The sequence below is a fragment of the Syngnathus typhle genome, linkage group LG16 (genome assembly GCF_033458585.1).
Source record: "Syngnathus typhle isolate RoL2023-S1 ecotype Sweden linkage group LG16, RoL_Styp_1.0, whole genome shotgun sequence".
Taxonomy (NCBI): domain Eukaryota; kingdom Metazoa; phylum Chordata; class Actinopteri; order Syngnathiformes; family Syngnathidae; genus Syngnathus; species Syngnathus typhle.
Window position 1 is genome coordinate 2,255,232 of NC_083753.1, and position 12,859 is coordinate 2,268,090.

A 12,859-nucleotide genomic window follows, 5' to 3' on the forward strand; every position below is an offset into this window, starting at 1 on the left:
ATTAAATCGAAATGATCAAACAAGCGTTAGGCTTTCCTGTTGGAAGTAACCTCTTGTGGAAGCGCATTCCACCACTTTTTTTTATTGCCTTTCAAGCCTTAGTGTGGTTCCATTGGGCAGCCCAGCTCAATGGCGGCCCTCTGTCTCCAGCATAATTTATTAGTCAGCTGGGGAAGTTTCTTTTTGAAAGGCCTTTTTATTTTCTGGCTGCAGTGTACGCCATGTGATTGGGCCGAGGAGGAATTTTGGGAACTTTGTAAATTTGTGTGTTGAAAAGAGTAAATATGTCTGGCAAGTTTTTTTGTCTTTTCTTTCAATGTGCACTCAAGTAAACAACATGATGTATTCCGGATGTTTGCTATGTTGGCTAATATTAACATTCTGCCACTCTCTGTGACTTAAAAATGTCGCCGGGGATGGCCAAAAACCTTCCCTCACATAAAACAAGAGGTAGTTTGAGTTCGTTGCCGTGCAAACAAAGTCAAACGTCCGTCTCCTTGTCGCCAGGCGAAGCGGAGGCAAAAGGCGTACAGCTTTTGAATAAACATTTCATGCTAATAGCGTTGGAAATGATCCGAAAAGACAAACATTGGTGCTAACAAAAAAGTGGATGAGTAGCCTAGATAAGCAATAAGTGACGAGGTGGTTGTGACACGCATCTTCCTTCTCGGGCGGCTTGAACTCTGCACCTGTCTGGCTCATCCAAAGCGGAGTCAATGCGTTACCCGGTCTACCGGTTTATAAGTCATCAGCTGGGCCGCAATGGGAGGAGAGGGGATGGATGGAAAGATGTAGGCGGGCACTCGGAGGCTGAACCGCTTGCAGATTGAACGCAGATGAGAAGACTTCAACGTCTCAACAGCCATGTGGACGGACGCGCGGGACGGCGGCGAGAAACGAGCCAGTGACGTCGGCCGCGTCCGTGTCGTCAACCGTCTCGTGGCGCTGACTGGGGACATGTTGTACTTGGATAAGCACATACAAGGTAGGGAAACTTAGATGTGGCTTTAATGAGTATGAAGTGGAAAACAAAAGTGCAAAGCTTTGAATGACCAAGAAAATAATCAGCATTTGAGGAAAAGATATTTCCAAGCAGTCTGCGGAACCATATCCTGGATGCTGGTATACATTGAAGTAAATATTAGCTGGCCCCTTTACATTTGTGTCTTGTTGACTCACTAGTTAGTTCCTAGTTGAACCTGTTGGCTCAGTGTTGGCATTAGAATCCGAGGTGGGTGACTCCGGTCCTCGAGGGGCCGCTATGTTTTATAAGTCTACCTCCTCCAACGGATTGTTGTCCAACTTCTGCAGATCATCAGCGATCAGGTGTGTTGGAGGAAGGAGATGTACGGATACATTTGATACTGGATCTTTTATAATATAAAACCCTTGAGGACCGGACACACAGCTTTGAAATTTTGCATCGACATTTATATTTGAACAATTCTGGGAGAACTGGAATGTTTTTCCCGATTCTCGGTCATCAAAGCTCAACCCTCGTTGAACCACATCAAGAAAACTGAAATGATGAAAAAAATAGTTTACTACGGGGACATTTTTTTAGCAATCGTCTTCCTGCGTGTAATGTCAGCTGGGTGGCCGACGGGTATTTAAAAAAATTGCAGGATTTTTCCAAACAGCCGGTCTATTGTCGGTCAAACCGCCTGACAGCGGTCGTTGATTAATTTTCGCAGCCCCCAATGTCAACGAATATTCCCCAGCAGAATTTTATTCCCGGTACGTCTCTATTGGGAAACAAATATCTGTATCTACCACTTTTGATGTCACCAGCCAAAACGAATTGACAAAGATCCCGAGAAAAGCCAGCAAGTCTCGAGTCCATTGTGTTGTGATGTTTCCCAGACAAGTGGTTTGTGCTGCAGCTGGCCGTGTGGGCCCTGCGAGGGGTGACCCGGGTGATTCTAGCCAACAACCCGCTGAGCGGTGCTGTCATGCTGCTGGCGCTCTACTGGGCCTCCCCCTGGCAAGGTCTGCTGGGAACACTGGGCCTGCTGACCTCCACGCTCGTGGCCGTCATCTTGGGACAGGACAGGTTCAAGCCGCACCCACTGACACTTTTATTGAGACCTTTGCTCATGAAACGTCGTCGTGTGTGCTCGCAGCGCAGAAGTGCGGGGAGGACTCCGCGGCTTCAACGGGATGTTGGTTTCTCTGCTAATAGGCGTGTTCAACAGCGCCGGAGACTGGTACTGGTGGCTGCTGCTGCCGGTTTGTTTGGCTTCGGCCACAAGGTGGATGCTACGTTGAATCCAATTCAATCAAACGCATGATTAGTTTTAACGAGACGTGGGGTCAAATGGCCAAATCACTTCTTTTGGTCCACTCCCCCGCCCCCTTAGCGTCTTCTTCTTCAGCGGTCTCTCGCCAATTCTGGACCGCTGGGACTTGCCAGTTGCGGTCTTCCTCTTCAACATGGTCATCGTCCTCTACTTCCTGTGCACCGGCCCGGATAACCCCTACTTCCCGCACCGCCTCGCCGTCCCGCCCAACTCCGTGCCGCACAACGTCACCGCACTCAGTGCGGCCCAGGTATCGTTTTTTTTTCTCAGATCAGAGAATGCGACTACACCAGGGGTCGGCAACCCATGGCTCCGGAGCCACGTGTGGCTCTTTCATCCTTCTCTTGTGGCTCCCTGTGACTTTGGAAAAGAATGAGTATTTTATGAAAATACAATTTTATTTTAGTTTGTTCATTTTAAAATTTAATTCTGAATGTGAAGATTATGGTAAACCTGTTACATTAAAATTAAACGTTTTTAATATTTTTACCGCCCAAAAATGCGTCACATCCGCCGATGTGCGACATTCGAATTCCTGGCGTCCCCCACGTCTGGCAGCCGGCGTTTTTCCAGCACACTACCAGCGTGATAACTTTATATTAAGTGAAGTAATCCTTTTTTTAATTCAGGAGGACAACTGGCTGCACACTCCAGTACACGCGATGGGACAGAAGCAGACTGCGCATTTTTTTGTTTTGCATTGTTTGTTCAGTTCTGGTGGATAATATTTGGATAAGTTTGGATTTTTATCTCATAAATAAGAGGACAGGTGACTGCAGGCTGTTTGCATTTTTGGTTCAGTGGGTTGGGTAAGTTAGGATTTTTTATTTCTTAAATACGAGGACTCAAATAGACACCGGGTATTTGATTTGAAATTAAGCATCAACCAAGTGTAAAATGTTTTTGGTAACATGCAGAAATAAAATTCTGTGTTCGTTGATTTCATTTTCATAAATGCAATCGTTTTTTGTACATAGCATAATACATGCATAATATATATAATGATGTCAAAATGGGTTGTGGCTCCGGGTGCTTTCTTTTCATTGGGGGGCGTTCCCAAATGGCTCTTTGAGTAAAAAAGGTTGCCGACCCCTGGACTACACTAACATGATTTGTTCCTCGATTTTGATCTGAGGAATTTCAAGCTCCCTCCTCTAGTTGACATTGATGCTCTGTGGCGCACAGGTGTTGCAAGGCATCCCCCTCGGGGTGGGCCAGATCTTCGCCTGTGATTCCTTGGGTCCCTCGCTGCTCATCGTGGGCGGACTCTGCCTTTACTCCCCCCTGCTTGCCGTCCACTCTCTGCTGGGCTCGGCAGTTGGAACGCTGGCTGGTGAGTGTCAGCTGGCAAAATAGTCAAAGCCGACTTGGGAGCGGAACAGTGCCACCGTGTGGATTGTTCGAGTGCTCACAATCAATCGATGTTGTGTGCCATGTTGGTGCAGGCTTATCCATGGCAGTGCGCCACGAGTTCCTATACACTGGTCTGTCTGGTTTTAATGGCGCTCTTGGCTGCATGGCTGTGGGAGGACTTTTCTTCACCTTCAGCTGGAAGACTCACCTGCTGGCCATCGCTTGCGGTAAGCCGCTCACAAGTGTATGCTAAGAAGGCCTTGGAACCTGCCTGATGTGGCCAAAGTTCTCTTGAGACCTCCGTGTGCTGTGTGTTCCTCAGCGTTCCTCTCTGCTTTCGTCGACATCGCTTTGAGCAATCTGCTGGGAGCTGTAAGTAACGAACACGTTTTTAAAGTGTCTTAGAAGGCTTCCAGCATAATGTCCATGAATATATGCGCTGATTTTGAACATCTTAAGTAACGAGACCCCGAAATTGATGGTTGTATTGTTAAAAATCAGCACGTGTGCGTGCATGTTTGTTTCGTCGTGTACATGTGAACATTGAATGTTGGAAGCATTAACTAACCTAACCTATAGCCCTCACAAAAAACTCTCATTTATACCAAAATATACACACAGAAAACTCATCCACACAAAAAGAAAACCCCCCAAAACTTCTTCACCTAACTATTGTCATGCTAAAAAGGATGTCAGTCATTTTCATTTTCTCAGTCAAAGTTATCACCACCAGAAAAAAAAATAATGCTCCCCACCACAAAAACTTTGTGACGCCTAAAACTCACGCTCTCTCCACAAAAAAAAATCTCACACCAAAAATTTCTCCCTCTCACCAAAGTTACGCACATAAGAAAACACTCAATCAGACAAAAAGTATATACCATTTTTTCCATGTATAATGCGCAAAATTTAACTAATTTATTGTCCTAAAGTCTGGGGTGCGCATTATACATGTGTACTAGAGATGCACCGATCCGATATCTGGATCGGATATCGGGCCCGATATCAACAAAATAGATGGATCGGGTATCGGAAAATACAGCCGATCTGTGAGCCGATACTTTCCTTAATCTATTGGGACGCGGGCTACGTCATACGTCAGCAGCACGTGTGCCGCATGCCACGAGAGATTTCTAAACAAACGCAAACATGGAGCGAACGTTCGCTTCTCTCCCCGGGTTGCTAAGCGGACGTCAAACCCTGCGCGTTCGCTTCTCTTCGGGTTGCTAATGGGACGTCAAAGGCTGCGCGTTCGCTTCTCTCCCGAATGGGGGGGGGGGGGGGGGCGGAGGCTAATCGGATGTCAAACGCTGCGTGTTCGCTTCTCTTCCGGGGGGGTGTTAATGGGACGTCAAACGCTTTGTGTGGCGGGCTCCATCTAGTGTGGAAACTGAGAAGCTGAGCTCAAGCTTCTTGTGCGGGCCATATTCAATTATGTTTTCAGAATTTGCTGCGGGCCAATAAAAACTGGACCGTTAGTTTGGACACCCCTAATTTAGAGCAAAGAACTGTGTAGTCTGCCTGATGCCATTGCCTTTGGTCTTTTCTGTTCCACATGTAGAGTTATGTAGCTTGTTAAGTCAACCATAATATCGGATCGGTATCGGGTATCGACCGATACGCAAAGCCACGGCATCGGTATCGGTATCGGAACTGCCGTCGGATGTCGGTGCATCTCTAACGCCACGCACTGCTCCCGGAAAGAGGAAGCAAGCAACAATGAACTGGATTCCAAAATAAAGTCGCGTCTAATGTCCGAGGTCAAACACGGCGATATAAATCGATGTTTGCGTTTAGCATCGATGCCAATACCGTTTTTTTCCGTATATAGTGCGCAAAATTTAACGAATTTATTGTCCTAAAATCTGGGGTGCGCATTATACATGGGTACAAAATGCGCCCCCATGTATAATACGCACCCTAGAAATGGCATGTTGATGCTGGAAAAAAGCCTGTACCCATATATAATACGCACCCAAATTTTGACTCTCAAAATTATTTCAGAAAAAAGATCATCTTTAGGAACAACCGGATGTTATTCTGCCGGTCAGTATCACTGCGCGTGCGCTAGCAAACTCGATAGAGAAGAAATGTTTCGGATTTGTGTAGGGTACATTGTGACAGCAAACGAGCAGGTGATCGAGCAAGCGTCCAATACGAGAGCATTGCGTTCTTATGGAGCGTGTTTGAAGTGAACAGCAGAGAAGGAAGCGCATCTGTAATGGCGGCCTCCGTATGATATCCGGATTTAAAAAAAAAAAAAAAATTGTACCCATGTATATTGCGCACCCCAGATTTTAGGACAATAAATTTGTTAAATTTTGCGCATTATACATGGAAAAAAACGGTAAATGTCATAAAAGCTTTCGGAGGCAAAGCTGTTTTTTTTTTTGCAACATTTGTGACAAAAGGAATTACAAATCCAATTCAATGTGTTTTAAGAGGACTGCGTGATTTTTTTTGCTAAAGTTCTTGTTAAGAAACTAGCAAGACACTAGAACCAGTTTCTGAACAAAGTCACAGATTTTTTTGTTGGAAAAGATCAAATTCTTTTTTCTTGGTATTTGTGCAGAATGCGGATGACGTTTTGGTAGCTTCCGCCGAGTGTCCGAGCGATGACGAAGATTTAGAGGAGTGCGAGCCCGGAAACGGTGAGTCGACTCGGCGGGGGGTTCTGATGCTCGTTCTGTCGAGTGAGGTTGTACGGCTTGGGGGTTCTTGTACTTGACTGCGCTACCCTCGCTACACACCTCGGACTGGCCGAATGTGGAACCCGTCAGGTTCGTTGACTTTACCTTAACCTGACTCATTCATTTCGCTTTTCCTTTTAATTTAGTAACCTCTCCAGCTTTTGAAAATAAAAAACCCAACAAAGTCCATAATCCCCGTTCCAAATAAAGACGATGGTTTCTGCAGCTCGGTCCGTGCATACTCAACATCCGCCTCTTCCTGCATCTTGCCCTTGTACGAAGGGTAACGAGATCCGGGAAGCTCAGAGTGTAACGTTCTCCAAGGTGGCTCCGTAGGTGTCTGAGACCGAAATAGAGACTCGATTCTCTCCTTATTGAAGTCTGGAATGATTTTCTTTTTCCTTTCGGAGCTGTTTGCTACGCCGGGGCTTAATCTCCCATGGAGAAGCTCAAGTAACTCTCTGATATGCCCACACAAGTCGTGATTGGCAGCAGACAGGCTGCTAAGTTACGCTGCTTGTCTCTCTCTTTCATGATCCCTTTGTAGGGGTTTGGAAGTTTTAGTGGCCAAATACCAAAGGTGCTCGCTATCGCACCCTGCAGGCGACAAAATCCATGTCAGCGAGGCAAAAACACTGAGATTGAAAGTGTGCCTCAGATCATATCAGCATGGGAATTTACCCACGTAGTACCTGTACCAGGCCGAAACCGACTTTTTTCAATGTATTGTTTGTATCGCCGCCAATCGGTCCCAGTGAATAATTTAGCGACAGCTCAACATTTGCGCAGTCCATTGCGTGGCGGGAGCTGCCGAAGCTAAGAGAAAGGTTCTACCGGAGGAAGAAAAGCAGCGTAGCGGATGCTAATACGTTGAAGCCACCGACGCAGAGGAGAATCGGGGAAAGCGCTGCGTTGTGAACCACTAAACCTCATTAAGTGCCAAGTGGTGTGGCTCGGGATAGAATACACGAACGGAGAGTGAAATTCCCGCCGTCCCCGGCAGGTTAATTCAACTTTGACTTTGTTGGCCAGCTGTAATTACGTCGGCCAATTAAACCTCGGCTAGGAACCCCCACCAATGATAATGAGCGGGCGGGAGGGGGGTGGGGGGGCACGCACTTGGAATTCAAGATGAAGACCATGAGCGTTTACCGACGTCTCAGCATGCGTGATGGGAGGAGACCAACTCTGAGAATCTCCTCAATAAAGTGGCACACTGACTTATTACGATCTGCCTGCCCTGACCGCACGTCCCTGCGCTCTGTCATTCATCCACGTGGGCGGCCATTTGTAAACATCTCCTGACGAGCGCCGTCATCGAGAAGGTATCCAGCTGTGCTCAATTTTTCCACTTACGGCCCAATCGCAGCCAAATCACCCAAAGGCCTCGCACTCCCGACAACCTTTTGGCTGTAAATATTTGAAACGGCCCAGCGCGACGGGCGCGCTAACGATGTTTGTCAGGAGGACGACGTGGCCGCATCGGCTCAGCGCCCATCTGCTCTGAGTAAATAGAAGCGTGGGTGACTCTTCACCGCCCGTGCTGCAGATAAAGAAGATGTCTCATCATGCCGGCTTAACGTGCGGATCCACCGAAGTCCAATCATGAGAGTCGAGCCCAATCAATCAGGCGGAATACCCCACAGTCTCTCCCGTTTCATCGCTTTTGTGCTAACGGTGGAGAGACATTATTATTCTTTACGTGTAGCGTAGGTTTATGCGCGCCATTACAAGTTTGGATGGAAAGTCCGCCGTCAGGTTTCCCGGCCTGTCTGAGCTGCGTAACGAGGGCCCGAATCGCCCTCAGGCGCAGTGGGTTTGGGTCACAGGGGAAGAGGGAGAGGGGCTCTCAGTGTGTTTGAGGGCGGAGTCACCAGATCCGGAAGTCTTTCCAAAGCGAAGCGGCACCGTCTCGTTCGGGAAACACCATCTGACTCGGCGCCACGCCACCAAAAAAAATAAAAAAATATATATATAAAGTAACCTGAGCAACTTGTACTTTGCGCAGCTCGTCTTTTTGTTCCTCCGAGGTGATGGGCTGTCCTCTCAGGCGTCAAGGTGAAACGCAGCCCGCAAACACACAAGAGCCAGGGAATACAAACGGGCGGAAATGAACGTCGTTGCCATGGGAACGAGCCTTTTTCCCGCAAGTGTAAAGTATGAGAGGAGAATATGCTTGAAGTTTGTTTCTTTCACAGCTCTCACATGTCTCTTCTCTACAAGGCCTTTTGGGGGGTGGGGTGGGTTTGTGTGCTGACATTTCTGTGAATGCATCAACCTTGATAACAAAAGCATTTCCTGATTTGAAAAATGTTTGTTTTCGGGCGGGGGGCTGAGCTGAGCTGAGCCGAAGCGGGCGGGCTTTCCCATCATCCCCTTCTCCCCTTCTGAGTGACCCCCCGATTCACCCCAAGTAAAAAAAAAAAAAACCCACAACAAAAACAAGCCGTGCAAATTGTGATTTGATGCTTTTTCTTCTTCTTCTGATCATGTGTTGCTATGACATGACCAACCCCCCCTTCCCCCCCAAAATGTGCTGCTCTCATGTTGTGTTCTAACCATATTACCATACTCAATGTGGACTCAATAGACCCCCCCTCCATGGCCACCCGCTACCCAGTAATCCCCGCACCCCCCACCACTTATCGCCCCTTCCTCACCTTACTCGAAACCACCAAAGAGTCCCTCCCCTTGCCCAACATGCGCCCCCCCCTGCCCAATGGACCAGGAGGACTGCGAGGAAAACGTGGAGGCATCCGCGTACGGCTCGGGCGAGATGACCGAGTCGGACGACGAGGACTATTACAAAAACTCCCCCCTGGTCACCGACAGGACCGTCCTCCCCCCTCCCCCTGGAGCCGAGGGCCAAAACCCCCGAGATCGCCATTTCTCGCGCCTCTCTTACGACCACCGCCCGCCCGCGTCCTCCGCCCCCACGGCCGACCCCGATCAGCTCAGCCCCCGCGGCAAGGGGGCGGCCGGCGGAGGCGGCGGCAGCAACAACATCCCGGCCGGAAAAATGAACACTCGGGATCAGGTGCTGCTGCCGCCGGCCCAGCCCTCGTCGGACCCGGCCACCGCAGGGCGTCCGGAATAACCTACCCTCCCGATTTCCCGCACGTTCCCACTCTAGACCCGACGTCCCCCGAGAGAGGCCTCCCGGGCGCCGTGGAGGTGCAGCAGTCCAGCAGCACCACGGGCATGGTGGTGGGCATCGTAGCGGCCGCCGCCCTCTGCATCCTCATCCTTCTCTACGCCATGTACAAGTACCGCAACCGAGACGAGGGCTCGTACCAGGTGGACCAGAGTCGCAACTACATAAGCAACTCGGCCACGCAGCCCAACGGCACCCTGGTGAAGGAGAAGCCGCCGAGCGCCACCAAGACGGCGCCCAAGAACAAGAAGAACAAAGACAAAGAGTACTACGTTTGAGGGAGCGCCGCCACGACGCACGGCGGCAGCTCGCGTTTGGGAGAGAGAGAACGAGAGAGGCGGGAAACGTGACATTAGTGCCAGCCATCCCCGCCCTCCTCGAGGGAGACGGCAAAGCTAACCTTTAGCATTGCCGGGAAGTCACTTCTCGCTACTTCCTGTGCCAACAACCGATTGGGTTCACTTCTTTCTTCAGTCCTGTACAGAAGCACCACCAGTATCCACGAAAGCAGTATCCAGTGCCACGTCCTCGCCATCTCTCTCCTCTCTCTCGCTCGCACTCGTGCCATGTCTACGGTGCTCGGCGGCTGGCGCCACGCGAACTGTGCCGTGTTTCAAGCATGTAGTATTCATCGAGGACAAAGACATCAACTTTTTTCTTTACGTGGAGTTCTAGAAGAAGAAGAAAAAAAAACACCACTAAAACATTAGTAGCAATTTTACGTGCGATATCAACGCAGAAGACTCCAGACTAACGGTTGGCCAAATTCACCTTTGGATGGTCTGTGTCGTGTTTCTGGTGCCCCCTGGTGGGCCAACGGAGAAACTGTCTCTATGCCAACCGTCAAAGCAGGAAAAAAGCTCGCCAACCGGTCGACCTCTGCTCTGTATGATGCTAACGACGGGGACTCGGCCGAGACAGTGTAGCTATGACTCTGTTGACGTCCGAAGCATCAGGAACCGTGCGGCCGTCACTCTTCTCGCTTTGCAAAAAGGACAGAATGGGAATTCTGCAGCGGACTGGACTGAAGAGCAGCCTTTGTGGTTCTTTGTCGACTCCCTTGGAAGACGAGAGTTCCCAAGTACTCTAGTGTTCCAATTTTATCAGCTCTATTAAAAGAAGACAAATGTACCATGATAAGAAAAAAAAAAGTTTGTGAAATGTCTCAATATTTGCCATCACAAAGAGAACCGTGTTCCCTCCTAACCATCATTCCTGTTTGCTAAATGAAAAAAAAAAATCCTGGGCAATGAGGAAAAGCTCTTTTGTTATCGGTTTGCCTTTGGTCAAATTGGGGTATGTGCTTGTTCATCAAATTTATGTTTTGTCCTTTTTTTTTTTTCTGTATGGCAGATCGTATGTCACTTTTACCCACCTGACTGTTTTTCATTGATTGCTTTTTCTATCTCTTTGCGTCTGTGTCCTGACAGACTTGCTGCCACATTTCCTTTTCTGTTACTCTACCCCCCCCCCCCCCACCCACACACACACACACCCTCCCCAACATCTCCCTGTTCTTTCTAAATGTTATTGTAAAGTGTTACAGTGAGATGACTCCAAATATGTGTACATTAACAGAGGGAATACACTTGGTTATATACTTCTTAATCCCTGTGTGCTGTGGTCTGTTTTTCTATTCACCGCAATACTTATAAATGAATAAATACCGTATTTTCCGGCCTATAAGGCGCACCGGACTATACGGCGCACCTTCAATGAATGGCCCATTTTAAAACTTTATCCTTATATAAGGCGCACCGGACTATAAGGCGCACCATTAATGCATCATGTCCGATTTTTAATCCAAATCAAATCATTCTCCATTTTATCTTTTTTATTTCAACTTCAGACGGAACAAATTACTTTATAATCATAAAATAATGATCCATAGTCTTTTTGAGTCATGATTCATAGTCTTCAGCGGGCCACTTATGATTGATTTCATGACACAATGCTTTGGGCCAGTTTAAATTTAGGAATTTGGTCCATATATAAGGCGCACCGGAGTATAAGGCGCACTGTTGGTTTTTGAGAAAATTTTTGGTTTTTAGGTGCGCCTTATAGGGCGGAAAATACGGTAGCTATAAATGTCGAGTGCCTTTCAAAAGTATTGGGACGGCAGATAAGTGTCTAGATTTTTGGAGGGGCTTGTAGGTTGTAACTGCTCTGGACAAGTTCAGAAAGTCTTTTTAGCAAACCTAAGATCTATCTGATTTTTCAGTTAAAGTGACATACGATATCTTTTGACGCTTTCAAACAACGTATTTTGCATCGGCAAAATCTCTTATGAAGCATATGCAGAAGGAGAGGCTTGCAGATCAGGTGAGGAATCGAAAAGGATGCAAGGCAGGAAGCCGAAGGAACAATATGTGCTTGCCGGCGACATGTGTAAGAATGGGTGTGGGTAGTTTTCAAAGCAGGAGGGAAAAAAAACGAGGGTTCGCGTCTTGATCATCCTTCCCAAAAAATTTGGGCCTAGTTACCATGGCCACCACCATCCTGGTTCTCATGAGAGCGTTTTGGATGTAAGCAAAGACAGACGTAATTATTACGGTAAGTAACTTTCCGAAGCTGATGGGATGTGGTTTATGGTTAGGGTCGCAATATTGCCGAGCAGGAAATTAGTGATCACCCAATGCTCCACGTTGACACGTCCAATATGGTGGCGTATTATTCAAGCTAAAGCAGCATCAATGGCTGTTTATGTCTAGTTTATAAAACGCCGTTACGTCTTGAGAATCATTTTTTTACGAGTACAATGAGACTGTATGAAAACTTTAGGTGTAGGGTCCTGTTCGCTCATTTTTGAGTAAATGTACGTGTGAATTAAGTCCATACAAAAGATACGTTGATTCGTCCTTTATTGCATCCAAGTAGCAAATTGGACACGTGAAAATGACTCCGTACAAAAATATAATAACTGCACGCTGCTTGCACACTAGAAAATCTGTGTGCCCACAAAATCCATTTTAACAAGCCACAGCTAAAATGTAAAGGTTTGGTTTTATAGGATAAGACTGCCCTCTCCTGGTACAGAACAGAATTTATATGGCCACTGAATATTACAGAAAGAAAATCCATACACCAGGGTTAGGGTTTCAAAGTAGGACTTGGGCAACAACAACAACAAAGAAAAAAAATGGCTTTAAAAAAAAAAAGGTATAGTATGGACTGTTGGCAGTGACCCGAACAAAAAAATAAATAAGATGATAGATGTTTTAGAAAATTAAAAACAGTATAAAAACAAAACAGATTAAAAAGAACAACAGAAACAAAAACACGACCTCACACTCACACTCACACACACACACACAAACGAAAACAAAAAAACAAACAGAAATAAAGGTTGAATGAAAACCCTT

At 47.3% G+C, this 12,859-nt stretch overlaps 1 protein-coding gene across 1 annotated transcript; it reads left to right on the top strand.

Annotated features, from left to right (window-relative positions):
* Nucleotides 1–861: 861 nt before the first annotated feature.
* LOC133169746 (urea transporter 1-like) lies at nt 862–11,085 on the top strand. The gene is made up of 9 exons (XM_061302176.1): nt 862–985; nt 1,864–2,053; nt 2,124–2,252; nt 2,361–2,550; nt 3,486–3,633; nt 3,746–3,880; nt 3,976–4,025; nt 6,226–6,304; nt 9,477–11,085. The coding sequence occupies exons 1-9, from the start codon at nt 865–867 to the stop codon at nt 9,773–9,775; spliced, it is 1,341 nt and encodes a 446-aa protein (XP_061158160.1). The 5' UTR covers nt 862–864; the 3' UTR covers nt 9,776–11,085.
* The last annotated feature ends 1,774 nt before the right edge of the window (nt 11,086–12,859 follow it).

Coding starts and splice junctions, on each gene's coding strand:
- LOC133169746 (XM_061302176.1), top strand. CDS start 865: ATGTGGACGGACGCGCGGGACGGCGGCGAGAAACGAGCCAGTGACGTC. Junction 2,253..2,360: donor TGTTTGGCTTCGGCCACAAG/GTGGATGCTACG, acceptor CCGCCCCCTTAG/CGTCTTCTTCTTCAGCGGTC. Junction 3,881..3,975: donor CCTGCTGGCCATCGCTTGCG/GTAAGCCGCTCA, acceptor TGTGTTCCTCAG/CGTTCCTCTCTGCTTTCGTC.